At 36.8% G+C, this 23,326-nt stretch overlaps 1 protein-coding gene across 4 annotated transcripts in view; it reads left to right on the plus strand.

Annotated features, from left to right (window-relative positions):
• Positions 1-11,283, plus strand: part of KHDRBS3 (KH RNA binding domain containing, signal transduction associated 3) — a 98,027-nt gene extending 86,744 nt beyond the window's left edge. For 3 of the 4 annotated variants that reach the window (XM_068933381.1, XM_068933382.1, XM_068933383.1), the window contains 2 exons: positions 3,258-3,316; positions 6,644-7,251. In XM_068933381.1, coding sequence (XP_068789482.1) covers positions 3,258-3,316; positions 6,644-6,735 — 151 coding nt within the window. In that variant the 3' untranslated portion in view covers positions 6,736-7,251. Of the gene's footprint in view, positions 1-3,257; positions 3,317-6,643; positions 7,252-8,157; positions 8,215-10,519 lie in introns of those variants that run through there. The other variant, XR_011139342.1, reaches the window with a different exon arrangement.
• Positions 11,284-23,326: the final 12,043 nt, after the last annotated feature.

Raw genomic sequence — 23,326 nt, forward strand, 5'->3', positions numbered from 1 at the left:
ACAAATTTTTCAGGTACTGCCTCCCATCTGCTGCTAGGCAGAAATTGCTTATAGGCACCTGGAGAAGTAAGAAAAACTTAAGAAAAGAAAGTTGAGGAAAATGGTCTTAACAAGGCCGTTGCATCTAAAAGTGTATTAACTCAAAGCAGATTCCAGGCTTAGCCTTGCTGGGTTAGAGGAAGGGAATCCTGTGCTAGGTTTTTCCTTGTCTTCTGAAAGGAGGGAGGCACATAAGGTGAAGGAGGGTGTGTTTTGGGTTTTTTTCCTCTTTTACGAGAGGAAATGGAGGGAATAGGAAGAAAATGGTCTCTTGCAGAATAGATCACTTAAAAGGAAATACAAAATATTACCAATCTTCAGTCAGAACTCCTAAGATGCTATGGAACTTGCAAGTTCCAGAATGTCAAGGTTGATTTTCAAAGAGAAATCATATAGGTAGGTTGTTCTAGTGTCTTTTCTATAACTGATGTGTAATGATTTTTCAAGTGGTAGTTTCCAAATTTAAGGCACCTATTCTGACGTCATGCCTTCTGCCCAGAGAAAGAATCATTCATTGCGGATATTAAATTCCTCGCAACAGAGTTGACCTCAGCTATCCCAGTTAGTGAGTTTAAATATACAGTTTGGAGAGAAACTTATTTCTGATATTACGGGTTCCTTTGACTAGTTTTCCTTTTAGCAGGTGCTGGCTTCAGAAAAAAACACAGTTCTGTAAATTGCTAGTAACTTAATGTATGATACCAGATTTATTTGCAGAATTCCTCCCAGAAAATTCGAAGATATCTTAGCCCTTGGACTTCACAGCCAAGACCAATACAGACTCTGTTACATGTGAAACAAAAGTTATTTTATTCATACTTGCTTTTACCTATAACTCCTTGTAGGCGTCTGCATGTACTCGTTGGGTCATAGTCTTTCAACTGTCTTTTCTGAAGTTTTACATTTGTTTAATATACAGAGAGTGTTAGTGTTGCTTTCTTTACAGAGTACAAATGAAAGTGCTCAGAGTAGAGCACTTATAATTTGTACTTTTGGGGCAGATTATTAATTCTGAAGGTTCTATCCACTAATAAAGATGGATCATGGTATACTCTCAGTGTAAGTAAAGCATTTTTCCATTCCCATGTTTATTAGTTTTGCCGTTTACATGCCATAAAATCACCCATTTTTTGTTTAATAGATATTTTAGGTCTGTGAAATGAAATCCTGCTGAAGTAATTCTAACAGGATTGACAGATACAGCGATAGGGCTCAGCTGCTATATACTTCTAAACTAGATGACAGTCTTAATCAAATACCATGTGAAATGATAGTCAATGTCAGTTTTAAGTTTTTAACTGTCTGAATAAAGATTGTTTACCTCTGGCTGCTTCAGGACAAAATTATATTTCTTATTCTTCAGATTTGATCCTTGTTATGCTGGTCTGCATTGCACGGGCTGACAAACCATAGATAGTGTCTAGGTTGTTGTTTTTTATTTATTTGTTTAGAATGCTGGTGCGCATGCAAGGAATAACAAATACTCATCCACGTGTTTTGGTATGCATTTGCAGACACTAGGACATTCATTCTTCTAGCCTGGATTATTTTCTGTATTTTAAAACTTTTATTAGTTAAAAACCAAATGATCTGTCTGTCCTGTAATTTTGTTCAGCTTAGAACTGATTGTGATTTGAGTATTACTTATATTATACGAAGGCTCTATCTGCTGACTTGCTTTAAGACTATAAATTGCCTTTTTCTCCCTGATTTTTATCTTACGCTAGTAATCAATCTCATGTTAGGGACATTTTGTCAATGTTGGTAATTGCTGATTAGTGATCATATGTTAACGTGATTTCCTTCTCAGTCTAAAGGTAAAGATTTGGTAGCATCGGTTTGTGAAGTATTTCTTTTCCAAATGCCAGCCCTGATCAGGTTATGAGATGTTGAACAATCATTTATCTTTCTGTCCTTTTTTTTTATAATAACAACAATTTTAGAGACTTGCTTTTGATGTCCTCCAAACAGGTCTAATAGACTTTTGTTGCATGTAGACTATGGAAGACTCTAAAGGCTATCCACAGCAGCAGTTACATGAAACATGAAACCATAGTAGAAAAGTAACATGGAATAAGGCTTGTCCTGGGATTTCCATTCACTGGTCTTAATATAAATAAAAATGCCATTATGAAATAAGTCCCAAAGTTACAAAATTGCTTTCCACTTAAAAGCAGTTTCAAGATTTTTCATAGTCCATTGGTTGAGTATATCTGCTTCTGAGCCTCAGTATGAATTTTGAAGTCTTTTAGCGAATGGCTATCATATTACTATAGATTCTTGAATCCCAGCTGCTGCAGATTTCTGTTTAACTCTGAAGTTCCTGTTGCTATTTCTAGTATAATTAATAAAATGAGAGTCTTTGAATATGTGCACGTTCATCTTGTTTTGAAGACTGGACCTGAGACACAGCGTATTTAGCCCTCAGATCAATGCGTTGCTTGTCCTTTGTGTTTTGTACCAGAGGATTTTGAATTCACTGCTCTGGTCAAAAGTGAGATATTTTTAATAGACTTGTCAAAATGAAGAGGAGAGATGCAAAGGCAAAATACTAGGCAATGGTAGGTAGTGAGTAGAGAAGTTTGTAAGACGAAGGAATTACGTTCAATACTCAGACCTAACACTATTCCTTCACTGGCACTCTAAGACCTTCGACCTTCCCATCTGTAAGCTGTGCTGACAGTTCATATCTCTGCATGGAAGAGTGGAGTCAATTATGTTGATGATTCAATGATATTTTTCAGTAAATGTACAGAGATTGCTTTGTTGTCTTAGCTTGGAGGCACTTTGCCAAAAGATTTTGGTTCGGAAGTGTAAAGTTTGAACAACTACATAAGATATCATGAATTAAGAAAATGCAATGCAAAGCGCTTTTGAATGCATATTCATTTCCCAAGGTTTCTTCAATACAAAAATCCCACAGCATCACGTAGCACTGTGGACCAGGGGCTCATTGATATAAAACAATCCTATGTGAATGTAAATAATTTTAGACTTTGTTTTCCCTTCTTGTTAATGGATAAATAGACCTAAGCTGTCGTTATGTCATTTGGGCACTAAGCTTGCTTAGCAGAGGAGATGCCTACAGCCTTCAAGCTTTCTTCTTTTCAAAGATAGGATGAAATGGGAAGCATTATTTCTTAAATTGTAACTGTTATATCTTGTTCCTTTTTCTCTTCCTATTCCCTCTTCCTCCTCCTCCCGCTCTTCCTGTACAGCGGAGCAGATTACTATGACTATGGGCATGGACTGAATGAAGAAACGTATGACTCTTACGGTGAGTAGCATTATGAGCTGTATGGCTAAAGTAAGATAGACTTCTGAAAAAAATAATATAATCAGAAAAGAATCTCCCTAAGTAAAGCTTGAATACTGTAGCAGTTAACTAGTGTTCAGGGATTCCTGACGCAGAGCTTTACATGCAGTTGTTGCAACAAGTACAGCAAGAGGTTTCCATGGTCTGTTAGCTACTCTAATCATGTGGAAGTGGGGGGGTGGGGGTGGGGGTGTACCCTTTTCATATAACACTCAATGATATTTAAGAAAAAATAGAGGTTACATGGCCTTAGTTCAGGAGTTGTTCAGCCATGAAAGGAAATGTTCCTAGTGTGGCACAGCTGGTGTCAAACTCGGTATAAGCTAAGAATGTGTTGAAGTTCTCTACTAGACCAGGGCCTAACTGAGTGTGTTTTAGACTTGTATGGTCTTTTGATATTCGTTCACTTTCAAGCTGCACTCTCATGAAAGCAAGCAGGGAGTCATCGTGTAAAGGTTATGAAAGTACTTCAGGTAGCTACTTGCCGTGAGGACAGTGGGTAACTCTTGGAGACAAAACAATGTATAATGAAGCAAAAGACATATGCCAGTGGGATAGATTACTTTTTTTTTTTTTTTTTTTTGAACTAGAGGTACTGTGGTGACAGGTTTAATTAAAGAAATGTGTTATGGTTTGGAAGCATGAAACACGTTAAAAGGCACCTTTGTTTAAGAGATAGATGTTAAATCTCTGGCTAGAGATGAGAGAAACTCAAATTGTTGATCACTCAAGAGCTTCCAACGTTGGAGGATAACTAATATGAGTTGTGATTCTGGGTAATGGATGTTACAGTGATTTTAGGACCCATGTGAAAGTATTTTATGGTGTTATTTCTTAAGCTTCATTTTGTAGTGTTTCCTGTGGGAAAACAAAAATGACCTCAACTAAGATTTGTTTGTTGTGATAAATGCATCTAATGTGGAGGTTTGCTTAATGTCATCTACTTAAACTAATTCAGCTTGCTAAAGAGAAGGATCAGTTCATCAAAAGAAGAGGTCACTTGAAGTTCCTCTGTCTACCAGGACTTTAAATTGATCTTGATAGATATATATCTGAAATCACTTTGTATTTCAGCATTGAAATAAATTGTTATCCAATGTAAGTCTGATTTCTAAGAGTATTTCATTAATGGAAAATTGATAGGAGAAAAGCATACAGAACTGTTTAATGTAGGCAGAATTGACTAAGAGGGAAAAAAGGTAAAATGCATTATTTAAGACTGAAAATACAGACTCTTTTCATTGTTTTTGCGCTTAAATTTATTTTTCTATTTGTCATTTATTATAATAATTTATATAATTATTAAAACTTATTTTTTAAGGAGGAACCACTCAGAATATTATTATTTCCTCATACTGAAAGGAAGATTGTAAATATCTTGGAGAAAGTTTATGGATTACAACCAATGAAGTCTTTGTGCCTATAAGTCAGACACTTTATTTCTTAATGCAAATAGATCCTTAAACGAAGAATTAGATACCAGTCATCACCTATACAGTACATAAGGAATACTAGGTGCCTTAAAATAAGATTCATATCCCTACCTACTGAGTAGATAGCTGCTTAGAGCTGGCCAGGAGCAAACAGTGTCCTAGGAAGTATCTGAACTTTTCCTCCTTTGAGAAGCTGAAGTCCAGAGGATATAGGAAGAAGAGGTTTTTTTAGGATTCAGAGCCCCTAATGGCACCAAAAGGAAAACAAATAAAGGAGTCACTTGAAAAGGAGCAAATAGTCCTCTTTGACTGTTCTTGCTGCTTAATCAAGAATGCTTTTTAAATTTGGTTTCTTGTAGCAGCAGTGCTTAAAATCTGGGATTTTCTTTAATGCTTTCCCCTCAGCCAGCTGCCTGAACTGTTCGTACCGGATTCTTTCTTGATTTGAATCTTGCTTTGCTTGTGACAGCAAAGCACAAGGGGTTGATTCCCACGCTTGTTATCCTGTAATTAAATGGTGGGGAACTCTCAGTTATGAGTTTTATTCTTCCAGCGTGGCAGCAGAATTGAATTTGTGCCATTTACCTCCTGGGCAAATGTTCTGTCCACTTAATGGGATATTTAATCTATGCTCCATAAGCAACACCTGAATCTTAAAAGTTGAGGTAGCTCAGATGAGGTTTTTATAAAGGTGTTATGAAATTCGGCCTTCTGGAACTTCTTCTACTGTAGGATCCCTGTCACCTGATTTGAGGTATCTGAGGAAGTTACATAGCCCATTTGGAGAAGTTCAGGGGTTCTTCGACTATTGACTTTTTTACTTTCTGTTCAATAGAAAGACAGATAGGGTGATGTCTACGTGTCGGTTGACCATATCTAGTCGTTGGAATTCCACCTCTGTTTTCTGGATTGCTTGGGGTTCACTTAGGTATTCTCAAAGAGCAGAATGAGAAGCACATACACTATTTTCAGGAGTGTGAGCAGGCTCCCCCCCTACCCCTTATTCCTCTCCAGGGCTAAACAGTACTCTGATTTGGCCTTAAGTAATTAAAACCCACCTAAGTTCTATTTCAGTAGTTACACCCTGTTTTGCCCTTGGCCTTCCGTCTTTCCTTTTGTTGTAAATACCTGGCACAGTAGATCTCTAGTTCTCATTTATTAGCACATTGTTACTTTTTATTAATATTACCTTTAGAATGACAGGATTATGAAGCATTAAATATAGCACGTAAAGGAGTTTTCACAAACTTTGTTTATTGTCACAATTCAAATGAGCAATGTCCCTTGCCCTTTTAATTTTTTTTAGAATCTCCCTTCCTAGCTTATGCATTTTCAAGGAAGTGTATTTTTGCAGTGAAGTCTGATGTTGCCTCTAGCTTATGCTGGAAGCTACAGGTCTTTGTAGTGAAATATGAGGCTTTTTTTTCCCTTGTCGATTGTGTATTTGAATTAAGCCTAAATTGGTACAGATCCAAAGAAATGTGTTTGAGGATTGTTCATTCGCTTGTATTTGATTCAGAAACCTGTGTTCGTTTCCTCTTAGCGTAATTGTTAGTCTGCTACTATAGTTGGCATTTCTCTCCATCTGCGGCAGGCAGGCCCAACCGAATGCTGGAGACCTAAATAGGGTTTCACAGCTGTCACTGCCTACTGTTGTACATTGAAAGAGCTCTGTGAGTAGCTCACATAGACCTGTGTTGTACTCAGATTTCCTGGTTCATGTTCTGCACTTCAGTTTCTACAGCGCTCAGTAATTAATTCACATTAATTAATTCACAATTAAATGACCAAAAAATTCAGTACAGTGTTTCGGGGAACAGTGAGAGAAGTCTAACTGTGTTTTCCCTTCTTGTAGGGCAAGACGAATGGACCAACTCAAGACACAAGGCACCTTCGGCAAGGACAACAAAAGGAGTCTACAGAGACCAGCCATATGCCAGATACTGATTGTACTGTCTGATGTTGTGAAATATCCAATCTCCACCAGTCCTGTATACTGTTCAAAGTAATTTTTTTCTATGAACAATCCCTTTTTATTAAATCAAAGTGCTTAAAAATCTGAATGGATGGACTGAACTTAAAATATGTTGTTGAAAGAACAACCTGGACAGAAAGATATGTAAAACAAGGAATTTTGTTATTTCCAAACTGTGTTTGAAAAATAGGCAATCAAAAAAATAACCTTTGATTAACTAGTGTTAAAAAAAACTAGGTTTACTAAATATGTTAGTCCATTCTTTTAACATAAGCGTAACCTTTTATTTTAAAGGTTTTCAACAATTTAGTTTTTAGTTTTTATTTGCAGCCGTTTGCTAGTTTTTCTCTTTGCAAATATGCGTAAAAAGGGAAGCAAAGTACAAATGCAAATAATGTGGTATTTTGTAACTCAAGTCTTGAAATGTTCTGTAGTGTTAAGCAAAGTTTTACCCTTGCTTGATACTAAATAAACTTTTGAAAGAAAAACAGTGTGTGTGAGATTAATTTTATGCTTTATTTTATAATAAAACTTCATAAATAGTAGTAAACAGGGAGAAATCCATTTAACAATGATCAGCATAAAAGGCTCATATTAAACATTGCACAACTTAAAAAAAAATGGTATAAACCTAAATGTACACTTATATACTCACAGTAGATTTAAATGATGTTTAAAGTATCCAAATGGTATGGATCTGCTTGAGTGCCACATTAAATCAAAACATTTCTGTTAAAAATGGTTTAAAATAGATAATGAATTTTCTGAAAAAGATGTGACTAGTTTTCATCTTGTTGAGCGTTTTTTCAATAGTGCAACTTTGGAATTTTTATGAGAATTTTGGTACGTTAATGACCACCTCGCTCCGTGCTGGAAGCAATAAACACAAAGCTTTTAAAGACTTTCTGACTTGACTAATTGAGGTCGCTTTCGTCAGAGGCAGAGGATGTGTAACCCTTAAAACGGTCTTCATTTGCAAAGGTAAATAAATCAAATAAGATTTTAATCTCACTTAATTTATCTTAATATAACCAATAAAAACAGGGAGACTACAACCTAGAAAGTTTCATTTTAGAATTTAGGAAAGGCTTCAAGATCACCTAAATTCTCCTTTTAAAACGTTCAATTTGTGTTAGTAATTTAAAAAGCCTTAGCTTAGTTAGTTTAATTTGGGCAAACTCTTCCCTATTAAAAAAATGTAAAACCTCATAACCAACAGCTTGTTAGTATATTCTTTTTCCATAAATTCTAGTAACTTAAATGTAACTTACAAATGTTATCTAAAGCTTTTCATTAATCATTAAGTTTCTTTTAATTATAGTGCATTTACATTGTTTTTTAGTTTTTATTTGAAAGTCTCTCATATTTAGTAAATTTGTTTTTCCTCTTGTCAGGAAACCCAACTCCCTGGAGAGCCAGGAGAACAAAAACCTTAATCTTCTGATGCTTTGGTAGGTATCTATCTTAGTCATCTGTGAAATTGAGATAAATGATGGGGCTTTCAGTCAGGTCCTCAATTTTTTTTATACCTAGGGCTTTAATTACATAATGGTTACAGGTGCTGACCCCAAGACTGATCAAAATTATTGACTATTTTGAATTCTTCTGGAAAAATCACAGCTTTAAAAAGTAATATGACATTAAACTATCCTGGTGTGTGGACACTGTCCTATAAGCTGTTTTTTTGTGCTTACTGTTTAACTGCACCTGTGATTAGAAATTAAAAGTTATACTTCGCTTTGACTACATTTGAACCAACTAAGTAGTTTCATCAGACAGATAAAGACAAGAGAAAATGAATGTGATCTTATGCTCGTAGTGTTCAGATGAAAACTTAACTAATCCAGTCAGCAAACATGTCTGTAAGCTTGTTTGACAAAGCTGAAGAAAGCGTTTTGTAGAACATAATTTTCTAAGTCAAGCATTTCTGCACAAGGAGTGAACTGCATTTTAGTACAAATGAAGGAGGGCAAGTCCACTGAGAGACATTAGCTGTGAAACAGCTTTCCTTACTGCTTCTGATGAATTTAATACATAAAATATAATTTAGCTCCACTTGTGCTCAAACTAAGTGTGTGTGTGTGTGTGTATATATATATATATATACATATATATATATATATATATATATATATAAATATATAAAAAATTAAATAGAAGATTTTTTGTCTTTATTTTATGCTTGGAGTGGTAATTCTTTCTACTAATTTCAGGAGCCTTAGTGTCTTTAATTTATGCATTAGAGCTCTATATTTTGAAATATTGCATAAACTGCACTGATTCTGGATACCACAGGTGATTGCTTTCACAGGCAGGCAGGAAGAACCTTTTACATTTGAAAAATAGCTTTAGAACAATTTTGAGACCATTTTAAAGATTTAAAGAAGGACCCTGTAAAGGTTGAGAGAGGTCAAACAAGATTTCTCAAAGGGCAGAGGTTCAGTAACAGTAAGGCTAGCTAGAGCTGCTACAGCTGAATGAGTATACGTGTTCATGTTAAAATACATATTGGTCAGATCTCTTTCTGTTGACATCTTCAAAGTTGCATAATATCAGGAAGCGTTACATAAGTCATATGAAGTCTTTATTGGTAAACACGAAGTTTTACATAAATGGCATACGAGGAAACTTGATGAACTTAAATATAAACTACCGAGTAGCAGGGATGACTAATAGAGGAATGACTGAACTGGAAGTGACTTCAGCCTGCCAGAATGTTTGTCCAACTCATGTTTCTTGATGGCAACTTTCCTTTGTGCCTCCTTGTAGGGAGGAGGAATGGAATAGCATCCTTTTCTGCCATCTCGCTGCTGCTCTGTCCCAAAAAAGCCTGTGAATGTTGCACTTGCACGTGGTCTGTGGCCATACAGGGCTCCCTTTAAGTAACTGTGACTCGCCTTGACCAAAAAGTTAACACTTGTGGCCAATTTTGATTGCTCTTTTAATGAATTGCAGAGTCTAAATGTCATACATATAAGAAAAAAAGTCTGCGTATATACTGACCGTAATAGCATGGTATGAATTTTAAAACCATTGTCTCCCCTCTTCCAGTCCCTCACACTCATCCATCTTCTACTAATAAAAGTCTGCTTTTATTCCTCTCTTTACAAAGTTTGTGTAAGTGCTCATGTCTTATACATGTGTATACAATAAATTACATCAGTTCAGACATCTGCTTTTAGGTGTTCTTAGAAAATGCAGATTTGCAGTACAAAACTTCTCTTGACAGTTCCTGAAATAACATGCATTAGCATTGTGTTTTGGTATTGCATTTCTGTTTGGTTTAGGATTTTTTTTTGTTTGGTTGTTTCCTCTTTGGATTAATCTGTGAGATGGTATTGGTTAGCTTTCATATAGGGAGAAAAATAATGTAAAAAGGTGCCTAAATCAAGAATTTCTTTTAATCAGTGTAGAAATCAGCCTTCCTCTATTGTGACAAACTTTACCTAGTCATCCGTTCTAGTAGGATTTTGTGTTTTGACACTGATCGATTGCTACGTGTCACTGGTCAGATAAATACGTTAATCATTATAATTAATCATATCATTAATTTGCCTTCATTGAACAGAACCTTTTGATCATATTTGCACTGAATTACAGTGATAGCAGTTTCTGCAATAGTTTCCATAAATCTACATACATTTATTACAGACTTAATTGCCTGGTCCCACTGCTAGTGATCTGGCAGTCTCCAGAGAATCAGTAATCATTAATCTCCAGATGTATACAAATAAATTCCATTTTGCTCTTTTTCAGGGACTTCTGCCGTATTAATTACGGACGGCTTAGAGCATTGTACTGGTCAGCGTACCTAGGCAACGAGACTGGCTTCGGAATATGAAAATCCTGCTCTGTATCTCTTGTATGAAAGCCTTAAAGTGTATAACATTATAGACTTTTTAAAATAATTGTATATAAACCCTTGATTGTTCAGTGACAACAGTATTTTATTTGGATCTCAATAAAAAATTTACATTTCAGTTCTTGTAACAAGCAATAACGCAACCTCATGTTCCTTCAGTGACTTTTTTAGCCTTATGCAGCAAGCGTGAGAGAGAGTGTGTGAAGTCTCATGACTAAAGTTTAAATACGCTTTTGGAAATAGCTTGTCTAACGTGTGAGCAACATGGATAAGTTAAAATGAAGAGCAGTGTTTCATGCTGAAGCCTTTCATTTTCCTATTAGCTGATTGTAAACAGGCCTGCTCAAAACAAGGCTCCTCGTTAGAAATAATACTCCAACTTCCATTTCCTTCAGAAACTTGTTATATGACATGAGCATATTTTAATGCCTGTTGACTATAGTGTACTGCTTATTCTCTTTCACTCGGTCTTTGCATAGAAATGCTTTCTCTTCTAATGTTATACAATCACCTGTTTTCTAGTGGTAGAATCTTCAATGAGGCTTTTATGCCTTGATAAGTCTTGTATCCAACAGTCATATTTCCTCAGTGCTTTCTCTGTTTTATATTAATTGTGGTTGTGATAATTTGTAACAGAAATAAACTTCTGATAATTTAATTTCTTGTGCTCTTTTTGTAAATGCTGCTTGCCAAGCGTGAGTGTCATCTCATACGTATGTCAGGTATGGGTTTCTGTCGCTTGTCTGACCTATATTCACTGAATATCAAATTCATTTCCAGAAGAACATAACTTGAGCCTGCCTCATTTACATTTATTTTGAAAATGAGCAATATCACTTAATAGCTTCCTCACACTAAATATCTCTTCTTCAACATACATTGATATTTTCCAATACAATATACTGACTATTGAAGAATGCCTTTGAAATTGAGGGGGCTGTGGGAGAAAATTAAGTCTTCCTATTATTCTTCACACCGATCAAAGTATCTTGATTGACTATGATACCGTTTTCAATAGGTTGTAAAAAGTTTTGACCATAGCATAAAAAACTGTATATCGTTTTACCTTTGAACACTTAACGCAATTTTGTCAGTTACTCTCATCCTAAAAGGTTTGCCTTGCCGCCATCTTTCACTATACAACAACTGCATTTCTGTAATGTTTTCCACAGCAACAGATGGTGACTACTTAAATTAAAAAAGGTAAAATTTAATTTTTAAAAAAGTGAATAAGAGCAATAGATATGTATAATAATGGATTCCCTTCACACTAATAGGCAGGAACCTCTGATGTGGAACAGTGACTAACGTTTTAAATGCTAGCCAGGTATAAAAATTGTACATAAATACTGTGGGAGGAGTTTAGATAAGCAGAATGCAATTTCACTAGCTGTGATTTGGACCGGACACTAAGATCACCAACACCATCTCATCTGAGGAGTGATGTGAACCATTTAATGAATAAGGCATCAAGTTTTCACTCTGGAGTGGTGGACTGCTATTCAATAAAATTGCATCAACAGCAGAGCTTCCTGGAGTCAATGCTAAAATGTTTTGCTAGTATGACTTATTTTTAATATATGACAGCTATTTGTATATATCTATATTTCTGTGTATCACAGCTATTTCTATGCTGCCCCTGATGGCTTTAGCCTTCGTGGTGAGACAGCAGCCCTGAGTCTGTGTTCTGGGATCTGAGTTTTACATGATGTTTCCTGACTTAAAAGGTTTAGAGCAAGGACATCAGCCTGCTGCCTAAAATGCATTCAGTCTGCACAGCAGTGTTTCCAGTAGTGTTATGTTCTTCCTAAGGTGGGCATCTCCCTGTTACATACAGCTTTAATGAGGTTTGTGATTGAAACTGGAGGAATAGTTTTGATCATAAGTGTTCTTAATAGTGTGCTGTGACTGTATGAATTGAAGTCATGCTTTTTTCTAAAGGGTGTTGCAGAGCATGTTTTCAGGCTGAAACTTCTTGTCCTTCCAGGTGAAGGAACTGAAAACTGAAAGATCAAAATACAAAGTTGTGAAGTTTATATATATATAGAGAGAACATATATAGAGAGAGATACACACACATCAGCTGATAAATAGGATTGAATATAACCGTGAGAGTTGCTGTCTCTCCACATACCACTTCACAATCTTTTCTAATATTTTAGTATTCGTTTTAGGTTTTTGTTGGCACTGTCACAGCTCAACAAGCGCAGAACAAGAATCAGAATATCTCCGACTTCAAGATTATGAAAAAGATGAGTTGATTCAAGGGGCTGAGGATTTCTTTCACTAGCTCAGCAGCTTTATCCAAGACAGCTGCAATTCTAAAATAGGGAGAAGAAAACCCTTTGGTGTTGGAAATTATTTACGGTATTTAGTGTTAAAAGACATATTGCTAAGATGATACACGTTTGTGCAAGCTTAGGTACTTGAATGAGTTTGCAGTGCACTGAGCCCTGTCTTCAGGCAGGCTTTCCATAGGATTGCAAGTTGAGAGAACATCCTTGGCAAACTTGTATTTTAAAAATGCTTAGAAACTGTAGCCAAGGGCAGAAATAAAGCTGCTTTGCTGTGTAATTCTCTTTTAGGTTCATCATTGGAAAGTATTAAGAATGCATGAAATGGTGACATTATTACTAAAAATAGCAAATTAGGGAACGGGCTTAATGGAAGCCTCTAGCTTTCAGTCAGAGACATACTTGAGATTTATGAAATTAAAATTGAGATTTAATAAAGGTGTCTGTCAAAACTTCTCAGAAATCTTTTACTATATCAAGTAATCAAAATAATTCATGCTCTTTCAAGACAGAAAGCTCCTGAGCTAGGATTCCTGACTAAACAAGGTTCTACTTTTATTACCTTGAGCAAAATCAAATGTAAATCAGTCCATGTAATTCAAGTTTCTACTTTCCAGAGCTAAACGGTTCTCCAATGTTTTATGCCTTTTGATATAACATGATAAATGATCTTCCCTAAATTTATACTCTTAACTGAAACTTAGAATCAAGAAGGAGGGATCTACCTGAAATGAAATGCTGGCCCCTTTGTGAAATCAAAGGGAAGATTTCTTTTTTACTGACCTCCATATTCTGATTTTTTTTCCCTCCTCCTATGCAGAGCATAGGGAACTATTGAGAAGGTTTTCTCAGGCAGCAGCCTGCTAAGGCAATAGCTCATAACTTTCTGTTACAAAAGTGAGTGGTAACTTGTGCTATTGCCGTTATCTGCTTGTCAAAGATCCTGACCCCTGAATGTCTTTTAAAGACCAATCACTGGTCTTTTTTTTTCAATTGATAAATTATCTTCTTTCTTAGTTCTTAAGAGATTTTTGTCTTAATATGAGGGTAGCTGTTTCTCGTGTTTTTGTGGGATTTTTTTTTGTTGTTCTTTTTACTGAGAGAGAATATGCAGACTCCAAATCGCTGACCCCAGTACTGATATTGAAGGTCTATTAAAAAGGAAGAAGAAGAAAAGAAAAAACGTCTCTAAATTCATTCTTCTGATGCAGTTGCAGGTGAACAGCTCAAAAATCTGTAGGTATGGACACTCTCACTTCAGGTGTATGCAGAGCAGCTGCGGAGTTACACTTTTAAATTGTATATTCCTGAATTTTGGGCTCTTTATTAAATCCCTTTGCTATGTTCATATCACAATATAAATATTTATTGTTTTAAAAATTCATTAGACCCCTCAGGATATTTAATTACGGGCTTGAAAGCAAATGAGAAGACCAAGTATATGCTATGATGAACGCTACCTTTGTGTGTTTTGGAAGTCATCTAACTTTAATGGTGATGTTCAGAATTATTCAGTTGTGAAAATGAACCTTATGCTGTTTGCTTAATGCACCAGTTAAGATTCTAGCTAGTAAAACAGTTTAACTTTTCTAATGATGGCTCTCTCTGTTATGCAGCGTTTGAATAAGACTAAGTGTATAACTTTTTCAGGATTCAGTTGGAGAATAAATTATTGTTACCTCAGAAGTAGAGACCATCTAAGATGGATAGAAGATTTAAGGAAGTATAAGTTAAGGAAAAAGATGATTCTTAGGCAGTTATTCCCCTTGAAAAAAATATGGGATAAAGGAATTGTGGCAAAGTTTCTTAATGTGTTTTATGGTGACCGATCATGGTTGTGTTTCCTTGTCTTTCATGTATTGCATTCATGACAGATTTGAGGAAATTAAAGTGGAAAAAACTACAAGTATATACTGTACAAAAGGAAACTGGCTAGATTAAAAATTGGTAGGTTGTTAACAAATAATCCAAATACTAAAAGCCATTTTGGAATTCAAATTAGAGTATGGAAGATGAAAGCCTCCGTATTCCAAAAAATAACTTCCCTGAGTTAGTTTGGGAAACTGTGCAATACCTGCTAATCTTGAAACTATCTTTTTTTTTTTTTTTTGTAAGCACCATTCCAACAAAATTGATTTAGAGATATTTGGTGTTAAAAAGGCAGATCTGTCCAAGGTCACAGGGCTACCCTGTAAGAGCAAATCTAGGTCCCAAACATATTCTATAATCCCTGTACTATTTTTTCCTCTCCATATCTAGCTAGCCTGACGTTGGAGTCCGTCATGTAGCAGTAATAGCAACTCATTAATTTCAGTGACACCCTTCAAAGGTATAAACAGATGATTTTTGTAAATGCCACAATCAGTACCCCTTTGAAAGGTCACTTTGTGTACTCCTGTATAATATTTCTACATGCGTCTACATAATTTAACATGTTTGGTAAATGCTCCTCAGAAGAACGATTCAAAGGACGGAAGAAGATATCTGACTGAGAGATACTTAAAAAGCTTGATTATGGTTTATAATTGCATGCACAGGGAGAAAATAATAAGTACTAAATGAGTCTAATCTAGTAGTGAAAAAAAAAACTAAAAAGAACTAATGTAGAATGTAAAAAGCCCTTCAGTTTTAAATGAGAAATTAGGTTCAAATGGGAGTGATTAACTACAGCAGCGAACTGCATTCAGGCGAACTGACTTTTGTGGCTTTTTTCCACATAGGAGGCTAGATTGAAGGATAATAACCATAACCATATCTGAACTTGAGATTAGTGGATCAATAATAAATGTATAAAATTTCAAACTATCGCAGTGGAAGAAAAGAAAGCATTTCTTTTCTGACTTGCAAGCCGATAGAGTAATCTGTGAGGGCTAAGATAATCAAAATACATTTTATTAACAGGTATGAAGTCTCCATTTCTATAAGGGAGAAAAAGAAAAGAAAAAGGTGATACGTGTCTCAATTTGCTTTTGTAAGTGGTGAAAACAACTGTAAGCCAGTATTTACTGATATTAAGAGACCAGCACAACTGTTATTCCCCATACAAGAACCATTTGGAAATCTTGAACATTGGTGTAGTTGACTTGCAAATTATGCCTTTTTAAAAACAACATCTACCTATTAGGTTAACAAAAGTCTCTGTACATTATGTTGAAGAAAAGAAGCAGGGTGGGTTTGTCAGTTTTGATGTATGTATCTACAGATCAGATGACAACCTCTGGGTTGGTTGCCTAGGCTCCCTTTATAGTCAACCGAGAGAAACAAGAGCAAAGGATAACTAGTTTTGTCTGCAACAGAAATATAGTAAGATCAGATAACTCGCCCTCTGAAAGCACCTGATTCCTCCCCTTTGACTCTTGTGCGTGATTAAGCTTGGATATTTTCACTTTAGGTGTCTAAAGTGAAGTGCAGTGAATCCCACTCATAATATTTGTGTTCCAAATCCAGCTTTTTTGATATCTTGAAGACAGCAGCGATTGATAGGGTCTTGACACAAATGGAAACTTGGAAAAATCAAAGACAGCAGACCTCATAGTGTTGTTTGTGGAAGGTGTGGTTTGGTATACGGTATAGAGGGGACTATTCCAAATAGAGTAAAATGAGAGGATGAGCATGTAACCACGTTCACTGCTTGCCTTCGCTCCCTTCCATCTAACCATCCTCCCCTTTGTAATTAAAAGCTTTATGCTCTACTTGTAACTCAGGAGGAGGAGAGACTAGCTGGGGAACAGGTCACTTAAAAAGTGATAAAACCATAGGTAGTGATAAAACCTATTTTATATCATCAAATAGCTGACCTTCAGGTGATCTTTTGGTGTATTTCCCAAATACTTTTGGACTTTTCTTTAAATCACTTTTTCTATGCTACCCGTCTTCACATATTTTTATCACACTTCTATCAGCTGTTTCCCCTCCAGGCTGAAGAGTCCTAGTCCACTTAGTTGCTCCTTTTATGGAAACTAGTTTTTATTTTGATCGCGTTTTTAACTCTTCTGCATACTTTTTTCCACTGCTGCTATATCCTCATGAGATGGAGGACCCCAGAAATTAATGTAGCAGATTCATGGTTGCACAGTTATATTTTCTGTTTTGTTCTCTAGGTTCTGTTACGACTTTTGTGGTAAGGAGGCCTGAGGTAGATGGAACTAATTAAAAGAAAGGTAGACTGTGTTTTAATGACGTACGCTTCCAAAGATTTCTGTGACACAGCCCTCTTGGCATGTTTATTTATCAGCATACTTTCACACACAGTGCTTGTTTCTGTAGCCTTCTTTTAAACATGGCTACATCTTTTTGTTTGCTCATAAGTGCTCTAGATCTAAGGATTAGCTAAAGAACTGAGTGGTCTTAGGCAAGAAGAAATCTATGGTTATGTATAAATGTGAGTTGCGGCTGAAAGATTTAAATGGGGTCAGCTTAAGGAAAGTAAGTGTAGAGACTAGAAAGTGTGGTTGAATTTCTGTGCCTAAAAGCTTAGTATATTGACAAGTGGAAGTAAAAGATTTCCTGTATCAGCAGAGAGTCTAAAATATTAATATCCAGCCCCCAATAATAACCATCATATTAGAAGGAAAATAAAAATAAGAGAAGGATAGGGGAAAAATAAACATCTTCAGTGTACTTATCCAGTTATCCAGAGGTATATAAGTAAGATTAGCTCTTCTTTCGACTACATGTAAGAAATCTTTTTATCTATGAAACAGAAAATTCAGTTCAAAAATTCCTAATATGCAACATTTCTGTTAACAGGAATCTAAGGCTTTACACTTGCATGGTTCTTAACATCTGAGGAATCTTCTTACTCTCAAATTCTGTTGTGTTAAGGAAGAGGTGATACATGTAGATCATTTTGCACTATACAGAAGAGGAGCCAAAACAAGCTTGAAATTTTTAATCAGTGCAATTTTCCAGTGGATAATTCTGTTCCAATAAAACTTTTTAATGAACTCAGAATTTTGATGTTTCTAAAACACAGATTTCCCCATTTGTAGGGGAAAAAAAAACACGTTGGAAACAAAGTTGCTATTTCAAAATAAACTTATTTCAATTTTTTTTTTTTCAAAGATATGTATTTTTAAAGCATGCCTGTTTCTCAAGACATTTCTAGTATTGCAAAGCCACTCAAACGACATGAGAATATCAACTGGGGCAAAAAGAGGAAGGGGGAAAAACAACCAACCAACCAACAAAAAACAAACAAGAATGCCAGAACTCCGATGTGATTGTTGCGCAGACTGCATTTCTCTATATAAACATAATAATATAACTTCATCTACTGAAAAAATGGATGATTTTGAATTGCATAGAATTATTAATGCTTTAGGGTAGAAAACAGATTTATCACAATGTGAATTCTTGTAGTTCAGTCACAGAGTCATGAGCAGGTTTTTAGAGAGCCACTATGTTGTTTGACTAAGGCATTTATGTCTTAAGATGGATACTGTAGAATTAAGGTAATTTAAAATTTAAGGTCTTTTAAGACAATAATTAGATACTCCCCTTACAATTCCCTTCTTCAGGCTAAGCAAACCCAATTTCTTCAGCCTCTACTTGTATGTCTTATGCTTGAGCCCACGGCTGATCCTGAAGAGGTTTCTCTTTGCCTGTTTCTTCAGCCTGCTGAGGTCTATCTAAGTAGCAGCCCTGCCCTGCAGTGTGTTAACTGGTTCCTTCTTCCACCCCCAACCCCCCCAAAAAAGATGTTATCTGCAAGTTTGCTTGCAGTGTCCTATTATCCAGCATTGGCCCCAATATTCGTCCCTGAGCTATGCCATTAGTAACTCGCTGCCAGCCAGACTTAAACCAATGACCACTACCCTTTCAGCCCAGCTGTGCAGCTGCATTTGCATCCAGCCTAGTTTTCTGCTCACCTCATAGTCTTTCCAAATGCTCTTTCTGTCACTGGTTTGTCTGCACGTGAGATACGTCCATGAGACTCTTAAATCTCTTACCAAAGTAAATGCTTATCTACTGCCCTCCCCGAGTCTAGGAAGCCGATCAGCTCATCACAGAAGGCAATCAGGTTGGTGAGGAATCATTTGTCTTTAGTAAATTCATGTTGGCTGTTCCCAATCGCCTTCTCATCCTTCATATACCTAGAAATAAGATTCTGGAAAGATTTGCTCTATAACCTTCTCAGAGGTCAAGGTTAGGCCAACAAGCCCATTATTTCCCGGATCCTCCGTCTTGCATTTCTTGATGATGGACGTGACGTTTGCCTTTCTCTAGTTATCAGAAATCTCACTCATTTGCCATATATTCCTGGTTTTATGCATTCATCATAAAAAAACATTAAAGTAATATGAATCTTTCTCCTGAAGATTCCTCCATGCTGCGTGGCCTAGTACATGAGACTAGTTGCTCAACTTTTACGTAGTTCAAGGTAGTTGAGAGGACCCTAAAACTAGAGAGGTCCTTCCTCCGTTCCCTGCTATAAAAATGCATAAAAATAAGGTTAAAAATATACTGTATAAAATATACTCTCTTGGTGTTACTTTTTTTCCTTAAGGCACTCATGGCAAAAGACAGATGTTTTTTCTCCCCCTGCCAACAGGCACTGGACCATCACAACAATCTTCATTGCAGCTCCGATTCTTGGAGGATGCTCTTAAGAACCTGTGGGGTTGCCAGAGTTACTTGCAGTGTTACGGTGTGTAAATCCCTTCACTTTATAGCCAGGCTTATGCACTTCAGGTATTTTAGACTAGGATTATCCCACCTAATGAGATCTTACATTTATTCTGCAGTTGTTCTAGGTTCTTCTATGGACAATTGTGAGAGAGCGCTATGGAAGACAGACCTGCAGGGTATGATTTGGCCTACCTCAGGAACACAGGAGGACTTTTCTTCTATGTTTGAAGCCTCATTTAGTTGCTTGAGGTTAGCTGGCATTTCCTTACTGACCTTCATGAACTACTATTGAAATAATTGCAATTCTAATATAGTAATATAATTAATTTAGTAATGAATAAATACGCTAAGCGCTAAGTCTGTGTTTCCTCTTTTATTTTTTCTCTTGTGAAAACACAGATTGTGAGTGAGCTGATTATAAATAAGTTCCTGATAATCAGCATGTCTTAGCAGGAAAGAGTTGACTTCCGTGTGCCACGCCACCAATCCTATTAGTGTCATTTACTGAAGTTACCTCGTTCCGCTAATTCAAGTACAGTATTGTGTAAGTGGGGTTGCTGTTAACCAGATAGCTGCTTGAGAAACATCATTATTAATCATCCCTGCAGATCTTTTGTTCTCTTACAGATTCATCTAGAGAGCAGGCAACTTTTTCAATTATCTGCAGACATTTATTTTTCAATGAGTTTCTTTGTATTAAGAAAAAAAAAATAGCCAACTGCAATTTATTATTTACTTTCTTTTGAGCACCTGCAGCATTTCACATCTAGTGGGCAGAACACAACACTGCCTTATTCATGCATCTGTGAATGTATTGTTCCTGTTACTTCCGTGTAATAGGTTTTAAAATTTAAAAAGCCTTAGCTATATTATAGGACACCTCCCGATCCATCTATATTTTTCAAATGAATAGCAGTCAGAATTTTAAGTACCTGGATATAATGCATTATAATTTGATTAGGATAGAGCAAACCTCAAAAGATTTACAGATATGGTTTAGATAGCTGCTCGTCTGAAAGTACAAGTCTCCAGCCTTGAAGCAAATAAGGTTCAAAGTTTTGCCATTAAGGTCCTATTTGCAAATCAAGCCTGTTATATTTATCTGAAAAGGGCAGATCTCCTCAGTAAGGTGATTTTTTGAAATGGGAGTTGACTGTACTTCTTTTTGTGCTTAATTTGTCCCACTGAAGAGCATGGTACAAATTCTGAGGGTCCTAAGAGTTGGATTTTTCCAAGTCATTTACAGGATGGCAGAATGAGTTAGGAACAGAAGCCCCACGGCCTCTAGGGTAACAGTCTCCTGCTGGCCCTATGAGTGTCCTGCCTAAAGGATCTTCTGTTATTTCTCAGACCTTCACAATAACTCTGAAATTATTTCTGATCATGAGTTCTTTTTACTTATCTGCATGCTGTGTTCCAGAATGAATACTGTACTGTTATATTGTAATGTATAGCACTATGCTGTAATAATATTCAGGGGATGAAATAAGCTGAAAAAATTTAAGGGGTAATGACCTCTGGATGAGGTTTGTTTGGATCAGTCTCCCTGCTGACATCTCGTATACTGATGTCTGATTAAGATATCTAAGGAAGACAAAGACATTTACTGTACAAGAATAGAGATGGGTCGTTTGAATGCCTCGATATGCAAGGCTGCCAGACCTTGGGTCCGTATGTGGTGGAAGAAAGGTCCAGATCTGACTCAAGCGCTGTCGCAGGCAGTGGTTTTGTCATTTGTAAAGATCAGGCCTCCAGTGGGACTCGCAAGCCCGTGTTGCTCTGTTTTGGATACGAAAGCCATCTCTTACTCTCCTGAGGAAACCCATAGGTTCGTGACAAAATGGTAGGGGTAGGTCGTGCAAAGGGTAGCTGGGAAAAACAGGCAACTTTTTGATGACTCAAAACCTATGGAAGGTAACAACAGATCACCTGCCTCCTGTTTATAGCAATGATTTGGGAGTCTCACAAGAACTGCTTAGGTATTCCTTCTTTAGATGCCTTTTACCAATGTTTTAGTCAGTTGTAGCAAAATGCCTTTATGGGCAAACCCATCATCCCCTGAGCCTCTGGCAAAGCTAGCTATTTCTCTTTTAGATTATTGGTAACCACATTCATTTTTTACCCTACAGTTCCCTCTTTAAGAAGCACATGAACTGTATTGTTAGGGCGTCTCATGTTCATCCGGAGCCGGGTATTTATTATCTCACTTCAGCTCCCTGTTGACTCAGTGGGTTGCACAGCTTTCGACTCATATTTGGCTTGTTGCCTTTCTTTTTTTCTTCCTTTCTGGAAGCAGCCCAAGTTATTAGCACCAGCAAACTCCATCTGTAACCAAATGTTGCTCCTCAGTGAAAATTTATCTGCAGTTATGACACTAGAACAGCACTCGCCGCAGCGGTATCAGAGCAGAGGGCCCTGCGAGGTGGTTCTTGCCAGCCTTCAAATAAGACATCAAGCTTCGAGCTTTGCCACACAGGGGTGTTTAAAGACCCTGTGGTATAGGAAGACTAATTCCCGTCTCTAACCCGGTAATCTAAACGGGTAATGACTGTGCGGTTTGTCTAGCAAACTTTCCGAGGCCTCTGTGCTTGCATGTGTGATTTTTCCTTTCCTGTGTGACACTGCCGTGTGGTGTTACCCAGCTGCTTCTTCCTACCCCGGAGAGAGCTGCATCTCAGCAAAAGACAAAGTAATTGCTGTTCTTCAAGCGTGTGAAATTCCCTAGGAGTAAAGAGCTCTTACTCTTCTGCCTCATTTGACTTTAAAATTTTTTTCACACCTATCTGCAGATTCAAGAGCCGTGATTTAGGTATTGGTAGGGATGTGCCCTTAAATTATTATATCCCTACAGATGACTAGTTCTCTCCCTGCTCTGCCCCAAAATAGATCTCATCTAGAACAGAGAGACTTTTAGGGTTACTAAATCAGACCAAATGTTCACAATTAAATTTCCAGTGTACTGGAGGTCATTTGTATTTGAAATTAACTTTTAATAAAAACAGCTTTAAGATGTTACCAGATGCACTCATCTTGTCTGTTCTTGGGATGACTTATACGTAGTTGGAGTTTACTTTTTATGCCTACTGTAGTTTTTAAGCTGACTCCCACAGTTTGTACCACAAGAAGATCTGACCTAAGTGTTTTACTGTAATTGAATAATAAGCAAACTATCTATGATGCAAATGAGATTTAAAAAAAGAAAGAAAGAAAGAAAGAGAAGTGCCTACTTGCCCAGGAAAGCAGAAGCAACATCTTGGCAATTTCACACAACAGAGAATGAGGACAGTGGGCATGTGGCCTTGATGCAGAAAGCTCGTTCCCAGTCAGAGGCATGTGTTATGCAAGGAGCATGTTTCAGGTTACTCCTTCCTGGCACTGAGAAAAATCCAGTCAGGAGCTGTTCATGTTTTTTAGTATCAGCCAAGTCTCCTCCAAACTGCAGAGGATGCTAATTTCCCAGACGCTCAGGATTGCTCTTCTTCTTTGTACGTGCTCTGTAATCTCCAGGGCCCCCTTCATTTTGGCAACTTTACTTTTATAGCACACAGGCATGCTTCAAGCAGGGGCATGAAATATCTCCACAGTGTGGAGCAGATGCCTCACGGGAGAGAACAGTCGTTTCCCAAAGAACAGGGCAGGAGATCGTCGCTTGCTCGGGGGGTGAGATGCTTCTCTACATGGTGGACGTCAAATAAGGACTCCAGGTTAACTAAAGACATTAATTTAAGGTGGATTAATTAAGAGTCATGAAACCTGATACGAGATGCTCTGCTCTAG

This window comes from Struthio camelus, chromosome 2 (genome assembly GCF_040807025.1).
Source record: "Struthio camelus isolate bStrCam1 chromosome 2, bStrCam1.hap1, whole genome shotgun sequence".
In the NCBI taxonomy this organism is placed as follows: domain Eukaryota; kingdom Metazoa; phylum Chordata; class Aves; order Struthioniformes; family Struthionidae; genus Struthio; species Struthio camelus.